This window comes from Odontesthes bonariensis, chromosome 9 (genome assembly GCF_027942865.1).
Source record: "Odontesthes bonariensis isolate fOdoBon6 chromosome 9, fOdoBon6.hap1, whole genome shotgun sequence".
Lineage (NCBI taxonomy): Eukaryota > Metazoa > Chordata > Actinopteri > Atheriniformes > Atherinopsidae > Odontesthes > Odontesthes bonariensis.
Window position 1 is genome coordinate 2,193,075 of NC_134514.1, and position 23,814 is coordinate 2,216,888.

Here is a 23,814-nt window from a genome sequence, read left to right on the forward strand (position 1 = left end):
ATACCAAAATATACCAAAATATACCAAATATATACCAAATAATGATAAAATATACCAAATAATGACCGAATAATGACAAAATATACCAAAATATACCAAAAAATGACCAAATATACCAAATAATGACCAAATATACAAAATATATTCCAAATAATGACAAAATATACCAAAATATACCAAAATATACCAAAAAATGACCAAATATACCAAATAATGACCAAATATACAAAATATATTCCAAATAATGACAAAATATACCAAAATATACCAAATAATGACAAAATATACCAGATATATACCAAATAATGACAAAATATACCAAAAAATACAAAATAATGACCAAATAATGACCAAATATACCAAATGATGACCGAATAATGACAAAATAAACCAAATAATGACCGAATAATGACAAAATATACAAAATATATACCAAATAATGACAAAATATACCAAAATATGACCAAATATACAAAATATATTCCAAATAATGACAAAATATACCAAAATATACAAAATAATGACCAAATAATGACAAAATATACCAAAATATACCAAAAAATGACCAAATATACCAAATAATGACCGAATAATGACAAAATATACCAAATAATGACCAAATATACAAAATATATTCCAAATAATGACAAAATATACCACAATATACAAAATAATGACCAAATAATGACCAAATATACCAAATGATGACCGAATAATGACAAAATATACCAAATAATGACAAAATAATGACCAAATAAACCAAATAATGACCGAATAATGACAAAATATACAAAATATATACCAAATAATGACAAAATATACCAAAATATACCAAATAATGACAAAATATACCAGAAATATACCAAATAATGACAAAATATACCAAAAATATACCAAATAATGACCGAATAATGACCAAATGAAAAAACCTAAATGCTAATTGAAAGCTGAAATGATAAAACAACTTTTGATTTTATAAGATATGAAAAAAAATAATTCCAAAACAATTCAAATAAAAGTCAGACTTTTGATTAAATTAAACATATAGTTGAAATAAAAATGAGAAATTATGAAATAATTTTTTTTTTAAATACATAAAAACCTGTAATTATTGACATCCCTTCTTTATATTTTCTTTTGTTGGCATTATCTTTAGCAGAGAGTCCATCCACCATCTAATTGTTCATTAATAGCTTCATACTTTTAGATTAAACACACAAATTGTAGTAAATTATTTCATGTGTAACAGGTGGAACAAAACTGATGGGAAACAATTAAATTAAATTCAGTTAAATTCAAATCGCCAAATACAACAAATGTCATCTCAAGGCACTTAAATAGTAAAGTCCAATTCAAGCCAATTGGAATTCAATTAATTGTAATCATAATTATTTTCAAAACAATCCAGTTCATTCACATAGAGCCAATTCAAAAACACTTTCCGAGCTAAGGGAACCAACAGATTGCACCGAAACACTGAGAGGGGAATAAATTAAATGTCTCTAACTTCTGAAACCAGTTCAGATCAACCTTCAAATTATTCTGGAGCTTGAAGGTGGGGCTATGGGGCTGTGGGGCCCTGATCCCTGGGGCCCCCTGATCCCTGGGGCCCCCTGGCCCCTGCTTCAGACCCCTGTCGGCCCTCTCGTTGATACGTCCGTGGCCGCGGCTGCCCCGCGGCTCCTATTGGCTGATCCTGTTGGATGGAGCTGGAGGGTGTCGGGTCAGTTTATGTGGAACCGCGTCCCACCCTGACGGCCCAGGTGCTGATCCGACCCCAGGCCGCTCTGCAGGTGTTTTCTGACGGACAACATGCGGCTCTCGCTCCTGTGTCTCTGGGTCAGCGGGATCTTTACGCTCCGCGGCGCCGCGCTGCAGCCGCGGGAGGAGGGAGGCGTGCGGCCCGGCGGGCAGCGGCGGCCGGAGCGGGCTGGTGAGGGCGGCCGGACCGGGTGGAGCAGGCAGGGCCGGCAGAGCCCCGGCAGACCGGCAACCCCACCCCGACCGGAGGACTCCAAGCCGGCAGGGACCGCGGGGAAGCCCGGCGGCCGGAGGAGAGCAGCTCTGAGCGGGTGAGTTCTTCTGTAGTGCAGGCTTAAAAGTTTTCTCCTTCTTTGTTTTTTATTTAATAAGTTTTTTAAAGACGCATTTTCTGCTCTTCAGAGGTTATTTGACTTCTTTTGTTTCTTATTTTCTGACTTTTTTTATCGTTTTTTCTCTTCAGAGATGATTTTGGATCTTTTTGTTGTTTTTCGCCCTCTGTGGGAGTTTGTTTTTGTGTTTGTTAGACACTTTCATCAACACTTTCTTTCTTTTATTTTTATTTTTTACAACTTTTATTTATCAAATGCAAGACAAACATATGAAGTGTATACAGGAATACAAGTAATTTTTTTAATTTCTTTTTCCAAACAACTTAAGAACTTGTGTACAACCCACCCTCCCCTCCCCCAGGTATTTTACATGTTGTAGGATTTCACAGAGAAGTAAATAGCTAAATAAAGACAAAAACAACAACAATTAATTCAATTCAATTCAATTCAATTCAAAATACTTTATTTATCCCAGAGGGAAATTAAATGTTGATGTAGCTCAATTAAATCAAAGAGTTATTGTAGATGCTGATGGCTGTGGGCAGGAAAGATTTCCTGTAGCGGTCCGTTTTGCATCCAAACTGAAGAAGCCTTTGACTGAAGAGACTCTGTTTTCTGATAACAGTCTCATGGAGAGGATGTTCAGGGTTGTCCATAATTCTCTTGATTTTATGCAAAATCCTTCTTTGCATTATTGTCTCCAGAGGTTCCACAGTCGTCCCCAGAACAGAACCAGCCTTCCTTATCAGGTTGTTGAGTCTTTTTAGGAGCGCTAAGGATCATTAAAATAAATAAATAAATTATAAAAAAGAGGTAGACAAATAAATACTATAATAATAAATAATAATAACAATACGTAGTAATAATAATAATAATAGGCTAATACATAGAAATAATACTACTAATAATAACATAAACAAATACAAACGACTAAATAAATGATACAACGTGCTAGTACTGATCTTTACATTTACAACCTGAGTTCTTCTTTGAACCATCTTCTGTATCTGTAAAATTCCTGCAAACACGACTGTGGAATCATCGTTTATCTCCACAACCACTTACAGAAAGTTGGATATTTTCTGCTCCAAACCAAAGGTTTAACCTGGTAAAACATCTTTATAAACTGCTGCCGGCCTTCTTATTGCTCTTAGCTCTTATCTTATTGGAGCTCCTGAATGTAAAGGAGTCCCTGGTGGTGTGAACTTTCTGCAGAATCAGAACAGGTGAGGTCCAGGTGAGGCTCTGACGGAGCATCCTGTGTGTGTGCCGACCAATCGGCTTCTGTCAGGTGTGTGCACACACGTCAGGAATGTGTGAAAATGCTGGGTTTGTGTGTAACTGGTCTCAAGTGCAAGTCTGACGGTCAAGTGATGGATGCAAAGTCAACAGCCCCACAGAGCAGGTCAGTGTGTCTGTAAGCCTCTAAAGACCTTTAAGCCCCGCTGGGCCGTTAAAACAATGTCAAACATTCTGCTTTTCAATCTTTGAGCATCAACACTTAAAGGGATAGTTCGCCTCTTAAAGGGATAGTTCGCCTCTTCTGACTGTATAACATCCCATATCAGCAACATCTTCTTACCCCCTGCTGCGTCCTGTGAGCAGAGTTCCAGCCTCGTTTTGGTGTTGATGAAGGTAGTCCGGCTAGTTGGCTGGGGTTTAAAAAATAAAGCGTTTTGCTTCTCAGAACAATATGCGTTCAACAGAGTAATACATTTGCATCACAAAATGGTTCTCCAGGAAAAAGTCAGACCTCACAATCTCTTGGCCCTATTTTCTCTCCCTTCGTATCACTAAGGGCCCCTAAACACAGCTGGAAGCTAACCAGCTAACCAGTGACTAGGTCAGCTGGAAGCTAACCAGCTAACCAGTGACCACAGTCAGCTGGAAGCTAACCAGTGACTAGGTCAGCTGGAAGCTAACCAGCTAACCAGTGACCACAGTCAGCTGGAAGCTAACTGGTGACCACAGTCAGCTGGAAGCTAACCAGCTAACCAGCTAACCAGTGACCACAGTCAGCTGGAAGCTAACTGGTGACCACAGTCAGCTGGAAGCTAACCAGCTAACCAGTGACTAAGGTCTGCTGGAAGCTAACCAGTGACTAAGGTCAACTGGAAGCTAACCAGCTAACCAGTGACCACAGTCTGCTGGAAGCTAACCAGCTAACCAGTGACCACAGTCTGCTGGAAGCTAACCAGCTAACCAGTGACCACAGTCTGCTGGAAGCTAACCAGCTAACCAGTGACCACAGTCTGCTGGAAGCTAACTGGTGACCACAGTCAGCTGGAAGCTAACCAGTGACCACAGTCTGCTGGAAGCTAACCAGCTAACCAGTGACCACAGTCTGCTGGAAGCTAACCAGCTAACCAGTGACCACGGTCAGCTGGAAGCTAACTGGTGACCACAGTCAGCTGGAAGCTAACCAGCTAACCAGTGACCACAGTCTGCTGGAAGCTAACCAGTGACCACAGTCAGCTGGAAGCTAACTGGTGACCACAGTCAGCTGGAAGCTAACCAGCTAACCAGTGACTAAGGTCTGCTGGAAGCAAACCAGTGACTAAGGTCAACTGGAAGCTAACCAGCTAACCAGTGACCACAGTCTGCTGGAAGCTAACCAGTGACCACAGTCAGCTGGAAGCTAACCAGCTAACCAGTGACTAAGGTCTGCTGGAAGCTAACCAGCTAACCAGTGACCACAGTCTGCTGGAAGCTAACCAGCTAACCAGTGACCACGGTCAGCTGGAAGCTAACTGGTGATGATCAGTGATGGAGGCTGAGTTCAGGGAACTGAATCAGTCAGGATGTGGCATCCCCTCATCTTCAATTTAAACACAACAAATGAGGTGATTGTGGATTTTAGGAGGAACAGGAATAAGCCAAAGGCTGCCAATACAGATGCCCTGACGGCTTCACCTGGGCAGCAGACTGAACTTTAAGGAAGCGAAGGCACCAAGATGTCTCAAAGAAACCGAACAAACTGATCAGAACTGACCCTCTTTCACCTCTGCAGCAGCACAGAGAGCTTCAGGAGGTCCTTCCAGCAGCAGGGACTCATTGGACCTGATTTAACTTGGTTAATACTTCAGGTTTTGCAGCATACAACATGCATTTGTTCCACAACTGAAACCTCTGATGAAAGCTCTGATTCGAGTCTCCGGCTGCAGCCGTGCAGCATGAGTGACCCGCTTCAGAGGGCAACCTTTGACCTTTCAGTCAGCTTCATGTACTGCTCTGCAGAATCTGTGAGGAGAAAGATGTCTGAGAGCAGTTTATTTCAGATGAAATAACAGCAGACCGGGGCTGAACTTCCTTATTTTTAGATGCTTTTTCTCTCTGATCTGGAATGTCTTCCTCATAATGTGTGAAAGGTGAAGGAAGGAAGCTGGAGATGAAAAGTCCAACAGGCTGCTCTGAGCTTTCTGAAGACCAAAGGAGACCAAAGGAGAAGCATTCCTTTGAAGCTGAGGCTGTTCGGGAGCGTAGGAAGTGAACCGAGGCCTCAGAGAGCAGCTTTGAACTCATTTAAAGGAACAAACTTCCCTGGAAGCAGAATCTCACGTCCTGCATGCTGCTCCAAAGCTTTCAGTCCAGCTTTCTTTAGTCAAACTTTCACTTTCAAAGGATTTCCAGCATCTTTGGAACATCTGAGCCACCCGAACAGTCTGAGAACCAGAGAACAGAAACAGTCTGAGAACAGAAACAGTCTGAGAACCCGAGAACAGAAACAGTCTGAGAACCAAAGAACAGAATCAGTCTGAGAACCAGAGAACAGAAACAGTCTGAGAACAGAAACAGTCTGAGAACCCGAGAACAGAATCAGTCTGAGAACCCGAGAACAGAATCAGTCTGAGAACCAGAGAACAGAATCAGTCTGAGAACCAGAGAACAGAATCAGTCTGAGAACCAGAGAACAGAATCAGTCTGAGAACCAGAGAACAGAATCAGTCTGAGAACCAGAGAACAGAAACAGCCTGAGAACCAGAGAACAGAAACAGCCTGAGAACCAGAGAACAGAAACAGCCTGAGAACCAGAGAACAGAAACAGCCTGAGAACCAGAGAACAGAAACAGTCTGAGAACAGAAACAGTCTGAGAACCAGAGAACAGAAACAGTCTGAGAACCAGAGAACAGAAACAGTCTGAGAACCAGAGAACAGAAACAGTCTGAGAACCAGAGAACAGAAACAGCCTGAGAACCAGAGAACAGAAACAGCCTGAGAACCAGAGAACAGAAACAGCCTGAGAACCAGAGAACAGAAACAGTCTGAGAACAGAAACAGTCTGAGAACCAGAGAACAGAATCAGTCTGAGAACCAGAGAACAGAAACAGTCTGAGAACCAGAGAACAGAAACAGTCTGAGAACCCGAGAACAGAATCAGTCTGAGAACCAGAGAACAGAATCAGTCTGAGAACCAGAGAACAGAATCAGCCTGAGAACCAGAGAACAGAAACAGTCTGAGAACCAGAGAACAGAATCAGTCTGAGAACCAGAGAACAGAAACAGCCTGAGAACCAGAGAACAGAAACAGCCTGAGAACCAGAGAACAGAAACAGCCTGAGAACCAGAGAACAGAAACAGTCTGAGAACAGAAACAGTCTGAGAACCAGAGAACAGAAACAGTCTGAGAACAGAATCAGTCTGAGAACCCGAGAACAGAATCAGTCTGAGAACCAGAGAACAGAATCAGTCTGAGAACCAGAGAACAGAATCAGTCTGAGAACCAGAGAACAGAATCAGTCTGAGAACCAGAGAACAGAAACAGTCTGAGAACAGAAACAGTCTGAGAACCAGAGAACAGAATCAGTCTGAGAACCAGAGAACAGAAACAGCCTGAGAACCAGAGAACAGAAACAGTCTGAGAACAGAAACAGTCTGAGAACCAGAGAACAGAATCAGTCTGAGAACCAGAGAACAGAAACAGCCTGAGAACCAGAGAACAGAATCAGTCTGAGAACCAGAGAACAGAATCAGTCTGAGAACCAGAGAACAGAATCAGTCTGAGAACCAGAGAACAGAATCAGTCTGAGAACAGAAACAGTCTGAGAACCAGAGAACAGAATCAGTCTGAGAACCAGAGAACAGAAACAGCCTGAGAACCAGAGAACAGAAACAGCCTGAGAACCAGAGAACAGAAACAGCCTGAGAACCAGAGAACAGAAACAGTCTGAGAACAGAAACAGTCTGAGAACCAGAGAACAGAAACAGTCTGAGAACAGAATCAGTCTGAGAACCCGAGAACAGAATCAGTCTGAGAACCAGAGAACAGAATCAGTCTGAGAACCAGAGAACAGAATCAGTCTGAGAACCAGAGAACAGAATCAGTCTGAGAACCAGAGAACAGAAACAGTCTGAGAACAGAAACAGTCTGAGAACCAGAGAACAGAATCAGTCTGAGAACCAGAGAACAGAAACAGCCTGAGAACCAGAGAACAGAAACAGTCTGAGAACCAGAGAACAGAAACAGTCTGAGAACCAGAGAACAGAATCAGTCTGAGAACCAGAGAACAGAATCAGTCTGAGAACAGAAACAGTCTGAGAACCAGAGAACAGAATCAGCCTGAGAACAGAATCAGTCTGAGAACCAGAGAACAGAATCAGTCTGAGAACCAGAGAACAGAAACAGTCTGAGAACCAGAGAACAGAATCAGCCTGAGAACCAGAGAACAGAATCAGTCTGAGAACCAGAGAACAGAAACAGCCTGAGAACCAGAGAACAGAATCAGTCTGAGAACCAGAGAACAGAAACAGTCTGAGAACCAGAGAACAGAATCAGTCTGAGAACCAGAGAACAGAATCAGTCTGAGAACAGAAACAGTCTGAGAACCAGAGAACAGAATCAGCCTGAGAACCAGAGAACAGAATCAGTCTGAGAACCAGAGAACAGAAACAGCCTGAGAACCAGAGAACAGAATCAGTCTGAGAACCAGAGAACAGAATCAGTCTGAGAACCAGAGAACAGAAACAGCCTGAGAACCAGAGAACAGAATCAGTCTGAGAACCAGAGAACAGAAACAGTCTGAGAACCAGAGAACAGAATCAGTCTGAGAACCAGAGAACAGAATCAGTCTGAGAACAGAAACAGTCTGAGAACCAGAGAACAGAATCAGCCTGAGAACAGAAACAGTCTGAGAACCAGAGAACAGAATCAGCCTGAGAACAGAATCAGTCTGAGAACCAGAGAACAGAATCAGTCTGAGAACCAGAGAACAGAATCAGCCTGAGAACCAGAGAACAGAATCAGTCTGAGAACCAGAGAACAGAAACAGCCTGAGAACCAGAGAACAGAATCAGTCTGAGAACCAGAGAACAGAAACAGTCTGAGAACCAGAGAACAGAAACAGTCTGAGAACCAGAGAACAGAAACAGTCTGAGAACCAGAGAACAGAAACAGTCTGAGAACCAGAGAACAGAATCAGTCTGAGAACCAGAGAACAGAAACAGTCTGAGAACCAGAGAACAGAATCAGTCTGAGAACCAGAGAACAGAAACAGTCTGAGAACCAGAGAACAGAAACAGTCTGAGAACCAGAGAACAGAAACAGTCTGAGAACCAGAGAACAGAATCAGTCTGAGAACCAGAGAACAGAAACAGCCTGAGAACCAGAGAACAGAAACAGTCTGAGAACAGAAACAGTCTGAGAACCAGAGAACAGAAACAGTCTGAGAACCAGAGAACAGAATCAGTCTGAGAACCAGAGAACAGAATCAGTCTGAGAACCAGAGAACAGAATCAGTCTGAGAACCAGAGAACAGAAACAGCCTGAGAACCAGAGAACAGAATCAGTCTGAGAACCAGAGAACAGAATCAGTCTGAGAACCAGAGAACAGAATCAGTCTGAGAAGCAGAGAACAGAATCAGTCTGAGAACCAGAGAACAGAATCAGTCTGAGAACCAGAGAACAGAATCAGTCTGAGAACCAGAGAACAGAATCAGTCTGAGAACAGAAACAGTCTGAGAACCAGAGAACAGAATCAGTCTGAGAACCAGAGAACAGAAACAGCCTGAGAACCAGAGAACAGAAACAGCCTGAGAACCAGAGAACAGAAACAGCCTGAGAACCAGAGAACAGAAACAGTCTGAGAACAGAAACAGTCTGAGAACCAGAGAACAGAAACAGTCTGAGAACAGAATCAGTCTGAGAACCCGAGAACAGAATCAGTCTGAGAACCAGAGAACAGAATCAGTCTGAGAACCAGAGAACAGAATCAGTCTGAGAACCAGAGAACAGAATCAGTCTGAGAACCAGAGAACAGAAACAGTCTGAGAACAGAAACAGTCTGAGAACCAGAGAACAGAATCAGTCTGAGAACCAGAGAACAGAAACAGCCTGAGAACCAGAGAACAGAAACAGTCTGAGAACCAGAGAACAGAAACAGTCTGAGAACCAGAGAACAGAATCAGTCTGAGAACCAGAGAACAGAATCAGTCTGAGAACAGAAACAGTCTGAGAACCAGAGAACAGAATCAGCCTGAGAACAGAATCAGTCTGAGAACCAGAGAACAGAATCAGTCTGAGAACCAGAGAACAGAAACAGTCTGAGAACCAGAGAACAGAATCAGCCTGAGAACCAGAGAACAGAATCAGTCTGAGAACCAGAGAACAGAAACAGCCTGAGAACCAGAGAACAGAATCAGTCTGAGAACCAGAGAACAGAAACAGTCTGAGAACCAGAGAACAGAATCAGTCTGAGAACCAGAGAACAGAATCAGTCTGAGAACAGAAACAGTCTGAGAACCAGAGAACAGAATCAGCCTGAGAACCAGAGAACAGAATCAGTCTGAGAACCAGAGAACAGAAACAGCCTGAGAACCAGAGAACAGAATCAGTCTGAGAACCAGAGAACAGAAACAGTCTGAGAACCAGAGAACAGAATCAGTCTGAGAACCAGAGAACAGAATCAGTCTGAGAACAGAAACAGTCTGAGAACCAGAGAACAGAATCAGCCTGAGAACAGAAACAGTCTGAGAACCAGAGAACAGAATCAGCCTGAGAACAGAATCAGTCTGAGAACCAGAGAACAGAATCAGTCTGAGAACCAGAGAACAGAATCAGCCTGAGAACCAGAGAACAGAATCAGTCTGAGAACCAGAGAACAGAAACAGCCTGAGAACCAGAGAACAGAATCAGTCTGAGAACCAGAGAACAGAAACAGTCTGAGAACCAGAGAACAGAAACAGTCTGAGAACCAGAGAACAGAAACAGTCTGAGAACCAGAGAACAGAAACAGTCTGAGAACCAGAGAACAGAATCAGTCTGAGAACCAGAGAACAGAAACAGTCTGAGAACCAGAGAACAGAATCAGTCTGAGAACCAGAGAACAGAAACAGTCTGAGAACCAGAGAACAGAAACAGTCTGAGAACCAGAGAACAGAAACAGTCTGAGAACCAGAGAACAGAATCAGTCTGAGAACCAGAGAACAGAAACAGCCTGAGAACCAGAGAACAGAAACAGTCTGAGAACAGAAACAGTCTGAGAACCAGAGAACAGAAACAGTCTGAGAACCAGAGAACAGAATCAGTCTGAGAACCAGAGAACAGAATCAGTCTGAGAACCAGAGAACAGAATCAGTCTGAGAACCAGAGAACAGAAACAGCCTGAGAACCAGAGAACAGAATCAGTCTGAGAACCAGAGAACAGAATCAGTCTGAGAACCAGAGAACAGAATCAGTCTGAGAAGCAGAGAACAGAATCAGTCTGAGAACCAGAGAACAGAATCAGTCTGAGAACCAGAGAACAGAAACAGCCTGAGAACCAGAGAACAGAATCAGTCTGAGAACCAGAGAACAGAATCAGTCTGAGAACCAGAGAACAGAAACAGTCTGAGAACCTGAGAACAGAATCAGTCTGAGAACCAGAGAACAGAATCAGTCTGAGAACAGAAACAGTCTGAGAACCAGAGAACAGAATCAGCCTGAGAACCAGAGAACAGAATCAGTCTGAGAACCAGAGAACAGAAACAGTCTGAGAACCAGAGAACAGAAACAGCCTGAGAACCAGAGAACAGAATCAGTCTGAGAACCAGAGAACAGAAACAGTCTGAGAACCAGAGAACAGAAACAGCCTGAGAACCAGAGAACAGAATCAGTCTGAGAACCAGAGAACAGAATCAGTCTGAGAACCAGAGAACAGAAACAGCCTGAGAACCAGAGAACAGAATCAGTCTGAGAACCAGAGAACAGAATCAGTCTGAGAACCAGAGAACAGAATCAGTCTGAGAAGCAGAGAACAGAATCAGTCTGAGAACCAGAGAACAGAATCAGTCTGAGAACCAGAGAACAGAAACAGCCTGAGAACCAGAGAACAGAATCAGTCTGAGAACCAGAGAACAGAATCAGTCTGAGAACCAGAGAACAGAAACAGTCTGAGAACCTGAGAACAGAATCAGTCTGAGAACCAGAGAACAGAATCAGTCTGAGAACAGAAACAGTCTGAGAACCAGAGAACAGAATCAGCCTGAGAACCAGAGAACAGAATCAGTCTGAGAACCAGAGAACAGAATCAGTCTGAGAACCAGAAACAGTCTGAGAACCAGAGAACAGAAACAGTCTGAGAACCAGAGAACAGAAACAGCCTGAGAACCAGAGAACAGAAACAGTCTGAGAACCAGAGAACAGAATCAGTCTGAGAACCAGAGAACAGAATCAGTCTGAGAACAGAAACAGTCTGAGAACCAGAGAACAGAATCAGTCTGAGAACCAGAGAACAGAATCAGTCTGAGAACCAGAGAACAGAATCAGTCTGAGAACCAGAGAACAGAATCAGTCTGAGAACCAGAGAACAGAAACAGCCTGAGAACCAGAGAACAGAATCAGTCTGAGAACCAGAGAACAGAATCAGTCTGAGAACCAGAGAACAGAATCAGTCTGAGAACCAGAGAACAGAAACAGTCTGAGAACCAGAGAACAGAAACAGTCTGAGAACCAGAGAACAGAAACAGTCTGAGAACCAGAGAACAGAAACAGTCTGAGAACCAGAGAACAGAAACAGTCTGAGAACCAGAGAACAGAATCAGTCTGAGAACCAGAGAACAGAAACAGTCTGAGAACAGAATCAGTCTGAGAACAGAATCAGTCTGAGAACCAGAGAACAGAATCAGTCTGAGAACAGAATCAGTCTGAGAACCAGAGAACAGAATCAGTCTGAGAACCAGAGAACAGAAACAGTCTGAGAACCAGAGAACAGAAACAGTCTGAGAACCAGAGAACAGAATCAGTCTGAGAACCAGAGAACAGAATCAGTCTGAGAACCAGAGAACAGAAACAGTCTGAGAACCAGAGAACAGAAACAGTCTGAGAACCAGAGAACAGAAACAGCCTGAGAACCAGAGAACAGAATCAGTCTGAGAACCAGAGAACAGAATCAGTCTGAGAACCAGAGAACAGAAACAGTCTGAGAACCAGAGAACAGAATCAGTCTGAGAACAGAATCAGTCTGAGAACAGAATCAGTCTGAGAACCAGAGAACAGAATCAGTCTGAGAACCAGAGAACAGAATCAGTCTGAGAACCAGAGAACAGAAACAGCCTGAGAACCAGAGAACAGAAACAGTCTGAGAACCAGAGAACAGAAACAGTCTGAGAACCAGAGAACAGAATCAGTCTGAGAACCAGAGAACAGAATCAGTCTGAGAACCAGAGAACAGAAACAGTCTGAGAACCAGAGAACAGAAACAGCCTGAGAACCAGAGAACAGAAACAGTCTGAGAACCAGAGAACAGAATCAGTCTGAGAACCAGAGAACAGAAACAGTCTGAGAACCAGAGAACAGAAACAGTCTGAGAACCAGAGAACAGAAACAGTCTGAGAACCAGAGAACAGAATCAGTCTGAGAACCAGAGAACAGAATCAGTCTGAGAACAGAAACAGTCTGAGAACCAGAGAACAGAAACAGTCTGAGAACCAGAGAACAGAAACAGTCTGAGAACCAGAGAACAGAAACAGTCTGAGAACCTGAGAACAGAATCAGTCTGAGAACAGAATCAGTCTGAGAACAGAAACAGTCTGAGAACCAGAGAACAGAATCAGTCTGAGAACAGAAACAGTCTGAGAACCAGAGAACAGAAACAGTCTGAGAACCAGAGAACAGAAACAGTCTGAGAACCAGAGAACAGAATCAGCCTGAGAACCAGAGAACAGAATCAGTCTGAGAACCAGAGAACAGAATCAGTCTGAGAACAGAAACAGTCTGAGAACCAGAGAACAGAATCAGCCTGAGAACCAGAGAACAGAATCAGTCTGAGAACCAGAGAACAGAATCAGTCTGAGAACAGAAACAGTCTGAGAACCAGAGAACAGAAACAGCCTGAGAACCAGAGAACAGAATCAGCCTGAGAACCAGAGAACAGAATCAGTCTGAGAACCAGAGAACAGAATCAGTCTGAGAACAGAAACAGTCTGAGAACCAGAGAACAGAAACAGTCTGAGAACCAGAGAACAGAAACAGCCTGAGAACCAGAGAACAGAATCAGTCTGAGAACCAGAGAACAGAATCAGTCTGAGAACCAGAGAACAGAATCAGTCTGAGAACAGAAACAGAATCAGTCTGAGAACCAGAGAACAGAAACAGTCTGAGAACCAGAGAACAGAATCAGTCTGAGAACAGAAACAGTCTGAGAACCAGAGAACAGAAACAGCCTGAGAACCAGAGAACAGAATCAGTCTGAGAACCAGAGAACAGAATCAGTCTGAGAACCAGAGAACAGAAACAGTCTGAGAACCAGAGAACAGAATCAGTCTGAGAACAGAAACAGTCTGAGAACCAGAGAACAGAAACAGTCTGAGAACCAGAGAACAGAATCAGTCTGAGAACCAGAGAACAGAATCAGTCTGAGAACCAGAGAACAGAAACAGTCTGAGAACCAGAGAACAGAATCAGTCTGAGAACCAGAGAACAGAATCAGTCTGAGAACCAGAGAACAGAATCAGTCTGAGAACCAGAGAACAGAAACAGTCTGAGAACCAGAGAACAGAATCAGTCTGAGAACCAGAGAACAGAAACAGTCTGAGAACCAGAGAACAGAAACAGTCTGAGAACCAGAGAACAGAAACAGTCTGAGAACAGAATCAGTCTGAGAACCAGAGAACAGAATCAGTCTGAGAACAGAATCAGTCTGAGAACCAGAGAACAGAAACAGTCTGAGAACCAGAGAACAGAAACAGTCTGAGAACAGAATCAGTCTGAGAACCAGAGAACAGAAACAGTCTGAGAACCAGAGAACAGAATCAGTCTGAGAACAGAATCAGTCTGAGAACAGAATCAGTCTGAGAACCAGAGAACAGAATCAGTCTGAGAACCAGAGAACAGAAACAGTCTGAGAACCAGAGAACAGAATCAGTCTGAGAACCAGAGAACAGAAACAGTCTGAGAACCAGAGAACAGAAACAGCCTGAGAACCAGAGAACAGAAACAGTCTGAGAACCAGAGAACAGAATCAGTCTGAGAACCAGAGAACAGAAACAGTCTGAGAACCAGAGAACAGAATCAGTCTGAGAACCAGAGAACAGAATCAGTCTGAGAACAGAAACAGTCTGAGAACAGAAACAGAATCAGTCTGAGAACCAGAGAACAGAAACAGTCTGAGAACCAGAGAACAGAATCAGTCTGAGAACAGAAACAGTCTGAGAACCAGAGAACAGAAACAGCCTGAGAACCAGAGAACAGAATCAGTCTGAGAACCAGAGAACAGAATCAGTCTGAGAACCAGAGAACAGAATCAGTCTGAGAACAGAAACAGTCTGAGAACCAGAGAACAGAAACAGTCTGAGAACCAGAGAACAGAATCAGTCTGAGAACCAGAGAACAGAATCAGTCTGAGAACAGAAACAGTCTGAGAACCAGAGAACAGAATCAGTCTGAGAACCAGAGAACAGAAACAGCCTGAGAACCAGAGAACAGAATCAGTCTGAGAACAGAATCAGTCTGAGAACAGAATCAGTCTGAGAACCAGAGAACAGAATCAGTCTGAGAACCAGAGAACAGAAACAGCCTGAGAACCAGAGAACAGAAACAGTCTGAGAACCAGAGAACAGAATCAGTCTGAGAACCAGAGAACAGAATCAGTCTGAGAACCAGAGAACAGAAACAGTCTGAGAACAGAATCAGTCTGAGAACCAGAGAACAGAAACAGTCTGAGAACCAGAGAACAGAAACAGTCTGAGAACCAGAGAACAGAATCAGTCTGAGAACCAGAGAACAGAATCAGTCTGAGAACAGAAACAGTCTGAGAACCAGAGAACAGAATCAGTCTGAGAACCAGAGAACAGAAACAGCCTGAGAACCAGAGAACAGAAACAGTCTGAGAACAGAAACAGTCTGAGAACCAGAGAACAGAAACAGTCTGAGAACAGAATCAGTCTGAGAACCAGAGAACAGAATCTCACAGATCAGCAGCCTCACGAAGCTTTCTGTCAGATTCTTCTGATTCTGAACCCCGACAGAAAGGCACGAAACAGTCTGTGAGAGTCTCGACTCCCTCTGAATCCGTCTGATTCTCTTAATTTACCAGAATTCTGATTTAAAAACAGCCAATCAGAGGCCTGCATTTCAGGGTTCTGGAGGCAGAACTGAAGCACAGCAGAGAGGGAAGAGGCCCGAGAAGTTTCAAGCTGTGTTCGACTTTCTCTTCAGGATGAGCGAGTTTCTGTGTTTTTCACGTGTGCAGCGACGTGCTGAATAGTGACACAACAAGGACTTTCCAGCATTGCAGCCAGGGCCGGTTTTTGCTATGGGCAATGTGGGCGACCGCCCAGGGCGCACTCGATTGGCGCTTTTCCACCAGCTCGCTTCGGCTCGGCTCGGCGCGCTATTGCGTGTTTCCAGGGCCGGCCCAAGCCTTTATGGGGCCTTAAGCAGAATTTCATTTGGGGCCCCCCTACCACCACCTCAGCTCCAGATGCCTCATTATTCCATAGGCTACACTGTTATGTGTGTAACGGACCCACAATCATTTGCATTATTTGTAATCATCTTACATTATACAGGTGTCATTCTTGTTTTTAACCTTAAAGGGATAGCAAACTCATAAATATGGTTTAATTAACTTCCACATAAAGAGTGATGTATAAGTATGGCTCATTAATTTAACTATTTGAAAGTAACATCAGCAGGCTGGAGACTGCATTTATAGTAAACACGTTAAATAGTTTCATTTCTTTCAGATGTGCAATGGTGTGCAAAATGTTCAAAATACAAATACAAAATAGAATCAAATGACATTCACATTATCTTACAGAAAAATAAAGTTGTAATCAAAATTAAATACTTAAATAATAAATACAATACTTAAATAATTTTGCCCAACGGTGGCAGCAGCCAACAGGAGGCATAAATTAACCCAGTATTAGTATTTTGTTAAAAAAAAAAAAAAAAAAAATGTTCTGGTGTAATACAATTTCGTTTAAATTATTCAATGTTATTTTAATTTAATGTATATACTTTTTTATCACAACGTCTCGGTGCTCTCTGGGGCCCCCTGGTGGCGTGGGGGCCCTAAGCGACCGCATAGTTGGCATATGCCTTGGGCCGGCTCTGCGTGTTTCCACTAGCACGCCGTACCTGCAACCGGCACGATTTTCCGTACCACCTCAGCCCTGTTTTTTATTTTTTATATTTTTTGTCTTTTTTTTCTGTTTTTTTAAATGATCATTTATTTTTTACTATTTTTCTTTATTTGTAATTGATTTATATATTTTGTATTATTATCTGCCTATTCAAATATCTGTCATTTTATATTGATCTTATTCACTTATCCATCTGTTTACACATGTATATATACCGGTGTATATATATTTTGTTTTACTGATATTACTATATTTACTCTTTCACACATTTATCTATTTGTTTGTTTTCCTTTGCTTTCTATCTAAATATATCTATCTGCTGGGGCTTGGTGCCAGAGGGATAGGGGTGTGGGGGTGGATATCTGTTTTGTGACACATTGAATCTATATCTGCAAATCTAAAAAAATATATATACATACACTGTAATCATTATTGTATGGAACTTTATTGTTTATTATGTAAAACTCAATAAACAGATTGTTAAAAAAAAAAAAAAAACGTGATGTCAGCCGACTGCCTTCCACTGATTGGGCGATGAGTGTCGTCACTGGAAATAATGCGCGGATAATAAAAGCTAGCGTTAGCAACCGTTAGCTTACCTCCAAACGTCGTCTTTTTGAAGCTCGTAACAAAACTCTCCGGTACTTTTCAATTCTGTTTTGTCTGGCGGCCAGGAGTCTTCTCTGGCCTTCTACAGGGTGAGCAGCAACACGAGCGCCTCCATGCTATCCTCCTCGTATGTTGTTGTTGTTGTTCTGGTCGCGCAGCCGTGTTACGACGACCCCGCCCACGTCCAGGAGGCACGAAGTATGCTCGTTTGTAATGGAAACACAACCAAACCGAGCTGTGCCGAGCCGTGCCGAGCTAGTGCGCCCTCAAAAAAAAACAAACAAAAAAAAACTTGCCAGTTTTCTAGACGACCGCTCATTTCCATTTCGTTAGTGGAGTGGACTGATTGTCACGTCAACTTGCTGCTGAGAGTCATGCAGGTTGTGAAAAGAAGAGGAGAAACGGACAGAAGATAAAGGGATGCAGATATCTATCAGGGACGTAGGGCTATCTGTTAGCCTCTTGCTAATATGTTGCTATTAGCCACGACTGTGTTTGATTTTTAGTTTTGCTGAACTAGAATTAGAATTGAGGCATCATGTCATGCAGCTAATTTCACCCAAAGGCAACCTGGTCCAGTTTATGTTTGCAACACAACAAAGTTAAAGTTAAGGCCGGCTGTAAACAGGCTGAAAACATCTGCTACAGTCTGAGCTCTGATGTTAGGATAACTGCAGGAATCCTTTTTTATGCTCCATAGATTAGCTTTTTTTTATTTTTTCAGCTTTCTTCGGTTATTTTTTAAGATTTTGAGGTTATTTAAGCATTTTTTATATTTATATACTGTATTTCACTTATTTAGCGTGTTTTTTCTCAGTTCTCTTTGTACCTTTTTGTATTTAAGATTATATATAATAAAATAATACAAATAATATAAAATGTTGTTGTGTTGGTGCCGGGTAAGTCTTTTTTTTGGGGGGGGGGGATGGTTCGCCCAGGCCGTAACAGGAACGCCTGTGGTTGCAGCACAGTGTTTTTTGGTAGGAGTTGGGCCGGTTGGATGGTGATCCAGTGGGTGGATGCAGTCCTGAGTCCTGCTTCTACCATCGATAACAGGCCCGACTCAAAGAGGAAACCTGTTCAACGTTTCTCAAACTGAAACGAAATTGAATCAACCGATGATTTTAAACTTGGTTTCCATGCAGTAGAACAGGATCCAGTTATTCTGGACGGTGTGAGAAAACCTTCCAGACCTCCTGCTAGGGATGGGAATTGATAAGATTTTTACGATTCCAATTCCATTTTCGATTCTGCTTAACGATTCGGTTCTTTGTCGGTTCCCTTATCGATTCTCATTTGGAGAAAAAGGACAACAAACCGGTCGATTAGCATCAACTTTGTGTAGTTTAGAAGTAACACGAGTCGTGACCTCACAAACCCAACAACGGTGAGGTCCACATTGGTCTATCCTGGCCTGGGTAATTTAACTCTTCCTGCTCTGGTGAAAGGAGAAGCTGGAGGTAGAGGTGAACTGGGGGTAGTACCACCAGCCTCTGGCTCTGAGCCAGTCAGGCTCTGCCTCTCATGATTTCATCTAAATGTAATGCCTGAGAAGGCATTCATTTAACCTTAACCGTTACTAACAGCAGCTTTTACAATCAGGCAAATGGTGCTAACATGATAGGCAGTGTTTGTTAGTTAGTTACCTGCAGTGTTAGCCGAGGACATGCTAACGTTGCTAACGTTGCTGGGTTCAGATTCACCGACGTTAATCATTCATTCATAGTTATTGCATGTTGGTAGTATTTCCTCCCTTTGGTGAAATATTCACTTTGCAAGTTGCCCTGTTGTCGTCTTTTTTAGGGATGTGTAACCAAACTTTCGAGCGTTTGTACCGCTTGGGCGCCATGTTTACTGTTGGCTGCTGGCTGCGCTGGACTCGCCACGCAACGCTGCGTGGTGACGTCATCCGCGCCCACTGGAATCGATAAGGGAATCGTTTGCAAAATCGCCAAACGATTCCAAGGAATTGAAATGCTGGGAACCGGTTCTCAACAAGAACCGGTTTTCGATTCCCGTCCCTACCTCCTGCTGCCTGTAACTTCCTCTGTGGGAGGTCACGGTGCTCGTGAGTCCGGCAGAGTTCTCTGCTCAGACGCCGTCTTTGAGCTGCTTTAACACCGATTCTGTGGCTACAACATCCGGATTTTATTAGAGCAGAGCGACCGGCTGGAAATTGTGTCGTTCAGGGACTCGTTCTGTGTTTTCAGCTCTGTCGTCGCTTCCAAACAGGAAGCAGGGGAAGCTGTGGCTGACAGTAACCATGGCGATGTCTCCACGATGTTTCATCCGCACTTAAAAATGCAGCCGAGGCTAAAAGCTGGTTCCCACCAGGTGCATGATGGGAAATAATCTCAGGAAAATCTGGCTGTGGTTTTACAGTTAGTGGCCCTTTAAGATCTGGAGTCTCTGTTAACTCTTTAGTCGGAGGGTTTAAAAACTCCGAGACTTTTTCTGGGTGTCAGGAGTCTCTTAAAGATCTTTTTCAGGGTTTTTCACAGCCGTCTCACAGGTGGAAACATTCCTGTTTTAATGAGAAAAGATGGAAAAACATGGAAGTTTGGAGCATGAACAGAGGGAGGACCGTCTGCCTGGCTGTAGTCCGGTTTAAGGGATCTGATTTAAGTCAGACTAACATGTTTCTATGTATTTTAAAAGTCTGATTTTGTTGGACTAACAGTAGTTTGTTCTTTTCTGGTGTCGTGTAAACTCTGTGATTAGCACAAATGAGCCCAGAAACTTCCCAGATTCTGAGGATGAGTGGGTAAAAATCCTTTTATTTCAAACCGTGGCGGTAAAATGTTGCCCTCACAGTTTCTGTGCAATCTGTTGGTTTCCTTAGCTGGGAAACTGTTTTTGAATTGGCTCTATATGAACGAATTGGATTATTTTATGAATAATTATGATTACAATTAATTAAATTCCAATTGGCTTGAATTGGACTTTATTATCTAAGTGCCTTGAGATGACATTTGTTGTATTTGGCGCTCTATAAATAAAAACGAATTGAATTGAATTTCCAGCTGTTCATCTACCCTGAAACCGGCCTCTAAGCTGCTCTGTCATCAGTTTCCTGAACCCTGTCGGGTTGAATCTGTTGCCAAATAAAACCGTGAATCGATGGATTTCGATGATCTCTGTTGATCTTGTTACTCTGAGTGATTAAAACTATAACTGATCGTAACTGTTCCGCGTGTTAAACCTCTTAAAGACTTAGATTTAATCTGCTGAGGCTGCAGAAACCCGGTGGCCTTCGAGGTCACGGCGGCCGGTCTCTGTGAGGTAAAAGCTGTGTTTGGATACAGTTAGGCCTCCTCTGCTGCCACAATACGAGCAGTACACTGTGAGTAATGATTAAATCCTCTGCTGAGAGGCCCGTGTTCTCAGTCTGGGCCTCATCGGGGCCTTTCCAGCCTTAAAAAACGGATCTCAGACGGATCGGCTGCACACTGGAAAAAATGCCCCTCCAAAAATAAGTAAAAAAACAACAAATAAAAGACGTTTTTGCTTGAAATAAGCAAAAAAATCTGCCAATGGAACTAGTGAAAATCGGCTTGTCCAGATTTCCTGAAATAAAATGTGATATTTGGGACTTTTGAGATAAAAGTGATCTTGAAATTAGCTTAAAAACCTCTTCAAATGTCAAAAAAAGCTTGTTTCATATGAAATATGACTCAAAACCAGATGTTTTCAAGACTTTTTCACTTATTCCAGATGTGTTGTATTAAAACAAGTCCCTATATCTGGCTGAAATGGTACTTGTTAGGCAGTTGTGTCTTATATTAAGTGTAATGAGATACTCAATGAGAAAAATATACTTTGTAAGATTTAGATTTTTAGCTTCAAATAATGACTCAAACACTGGAAAAAATGCCCCTCCAAAAATAAGTAAAAAACAACAAATAAAAGACGTTTTTGCTTGAAATAAGCAAATAAATCTGCCAATGGAACTAGTGAAAATTGGCTTGTCAAGATTTCTTGAAATAAAATGTGATATTTAGGACTTTTGAGATAAAAGTGATCTTGAAATTAGCTTAAAAACCTCTTCAAATGTCAAAAAAAGCTTGTTTCATATGATATGTGACTCAAAACAATTTGTTTTCAAGACTTTTTCATTTAACAAGATATTCCAGATGTATCGTCTTCAAACAAGTCCCTATATCTGGCTGAAATGGTGCTTGTTAGGCAGTTGTGTCTCACATTAAGTGTAATGAGATACTCAATGAGACAAATATACTTGGTAAGATTTAGATTTTTTCCAGTGCAGATTTTCCCCTTCAGCAGGTGTTCAGGAGCCGCCGTGGCCCCGACATCAGGGCCTTCAGGTCGGACTCCTGTTCGCCTTCAGCTGGCTAACAGAGCCTGTGTGCACATCTCTCTTCCTGTTGCACTCAGCTGTGAAGTCACGCCGGCCCGTCACTTTGATGGGGGGTGAGGGGTGGTCCGGCCAGGGTTTGTCTGTGAATTGCCTCCTTTTCCCAGAGAGCCGACGGGCCGATAATCTGCTGGGAACACAAAGGTTTTAGATGCTTTATTTGAAGACGGTTACGTCATGGTGAACTCTGAGGGAGCTGCTGACACCAGCAACATGTTGAGCTGCTGATCGGTCGGTTTATATCGGATAAAAACTGCTTCTCTTTCTGCAGGCCGCGAGTTTGTGGAGATCGATGTTGCGCCGGCTGGACTCTGTCACCGAAAACCAGAAGATGCACCAAACGTAAGTTTGCTTTGACGTAAATTGACTGAGATCGAGTACGGTCACGTGACCAGACTGCACGGCTGCGTCTGATTGGTGGAACACAGTCAGGTGGTAGAGCCTTTGGCGGAAGTCTCTCTCTCTGTCAGAATAAAACATTAAAATGAGGAATGTTACCTCCGTAAAGGAAGAAGTTGTTTCTTACAGATGCAGCTGTAAGTCGGTACTGATGTTTCTGATTGTTGGGAGGTCGTCGGTGCTGATTCTGAGAACAGAACTTCTGATCCTGTACCCGTCCTCTCCTCCCACAGCCAGATGTTCCCCTCCCTGCCGTAACGGATCGCTGTGTCGGTACTCCAACGTCTGTGTGTGCAGAGAGGGATTCACCGGGAACCGATGCCAGTTTTCCTCTGAGACGCTGACGTCCATCCACCCCATGGAGTTCCCACCCCCCTCACCCCGGAGAGCTGCCCTCAGAGCTGTTGGTACCAGCAGAACCGGCGGCGGGCCCGACGCCTCAGACCTGAACCCGCCTTCTGCTCATGGAGATGTTACCGGGAACCGAGCCTCTTCGGGGAGCCTGGGATTGTTCAGGGCGGATCCAGACTCTGACCCAGACTCTGACCCAGACTCTGACCCAGACTCTGATCCAGACTCTGACCCAGACTCTGACCCAGACTCTGACCCAGACTCTGATCCAGACTCTGACCCAGACTCTGACCCAGACTCTGATCCAGACTCTGACCCAGACTCTGATCCAGACTCTGATCCAGACTCTGATCCAGACTCTGACCCAGACTCTGATCCAGACTCTGATCCCAGACCTGAAGCTGAGGACACGGGACCGTCCAGCCCGGAAACCCTGGAGCTGAAATCCAGTCCAGGACCGAAGGGGGAGCCGAGTCTGACGGGAGGGAAGTGGAGGTGGGAGGGGAAGGAAGGACGAGAGGAGGAGAGGAGGCAGGTGAAGCTGACGCCAAGGTAACAAGAACTCCGCTCCTCGTGACCTCTGACCTTTCCTGAGTTTCTGCTCCTTTAATGCTGTAACGTCCCTGTTTTCTCTCTCATCTCCTCACTCCTCCTCATCTTCACTTTCTGTCCTTGTTCCCTACCCTCCTCCCTTAATGTCTCCTTGTCTCCTCCCTCCTGATCCTCCTCCCTTAATGTCTCCTTGTCTCCTCCCTCCTGATCCTCCTCCCTTAATGTCTCCTTGTCTCCTCCCTCCTGATCCTCCTCCCTTAATGTCTCCTTGTCTTCTCCCTCCTGATCCTCCTCCCTTAATGTCTCCTTGTCTCCTCCCTCCTCCCTCCTGATCCTCCTCCCTTAATGTCTCCTTGTCTCCTCCCTCCTCCCTCCTGATCCTCCTCCCTTAATGTCTCCTTGTCTCCTCCCTCCTCCCTCCTGATCCTCCTCCCTTAATGTCTCCTTGTCTCCTCCCTCCTCCCTCCTGATCCTCCTCCCTTAATGTCTCCTTGTCTCCTCCCTCCTCACCCGGTTTCTCTCTCCATCGTCTCATCACTCGTTGCAGATCTGTTTTCAGACAGCAGGTGGAGCTCTTCACACTTTAATGCACCGTGTCCTTTGCTTTGTTTGGTGTTTAAAAGCTCGAATCGAATCTGAAGCGCTGAATCTTTGTCCATCTTTGCTCGACTTCAGAACAGCTGAGCGCTGCAGCTTCTTCTTCTTTGTTTCTCCTTTGAACACGAGCAAAGAAAGACGGGATTGTTTGTGTCTGAAAACGCCAGCTGAGGAGGGTTTTTCACCTCTGATGTGTGGCTGAATTAAAGCACAATTCATCAGTCGGCTCGACCCTGAGTCAGCGGTCAAAGGTGGAGGTCGGGGGTCAGAGTCGGGGT

At 43.6% G+C, this 23,814-nt stretch overlaps 2 protein-coding genes across 2 annotated transcripts in view; both read left to right on the forward strand.

The window, feature by feature from the left end:
• The first annotated feature begins 1,764 nt into the window (after window positions 1–1,764).
• Window positions 1,765–22,943, forward strand: LOC142388999 (uncharacterized). Its single transcript, XM_075474549.1, has 3 exons — window positions 1,765–2,072; window positions 21,909–21,979; window positions 22,270–22,943. The coding sequence occupies exons 1-3, from the start codon at window positions 1,813–1,815 to the stop codon at window positions 22,941–22,943; spliced, it is 1,005 nt and encodes a 334-aa protein (XP_075330664.1). The 5' UTR covers window positions 1,765–1,812.
• ltbp4 (latent transforming growth factor beta binding protein 4) overlaps window positions 22,585–23,814 on the forward strand; it is a 79,020-nt gene continuing 77,790 nt past the window's right edge. The window contains exon 1 of the mRNA XM_075472758.1: window positions 22,585–22,939. The gene's annotated coding sequence lies outside the window, so the exon portion shown is untranslated. The remainder of the gene's footprint in view (window positions 22,940–23,814) is intronic.

What these genes read in the sequence shown, in the direction of transcription:
- LOC142388999 (XM_075474549.1), top strand. Translation starts at nt 1,813, where the DNA reads ATGCGGCTCTCGCTCCTGTGTCTCTGGGTCAGCGGGATCTTTACGCTC. An exon ending in AGGAGAGCAGCTCTGAGCGG is followed by an intron (nt 2,073 to 21,908) that starts GTGAGTTCTTCT and finishes CTCTTTCTGCAG; the next exon opens with GCCGCGAGTTTGTGGAGATC. An exon ending in AACCAGAAGATGCACCAAAC is followed by an intron (nt 21,980 to 22,269) that starts GTAAGTTTGCTT and finishes CTCCTCCCACAG; the next exon opens with CCAGATGTTCCCCTCCCTGC.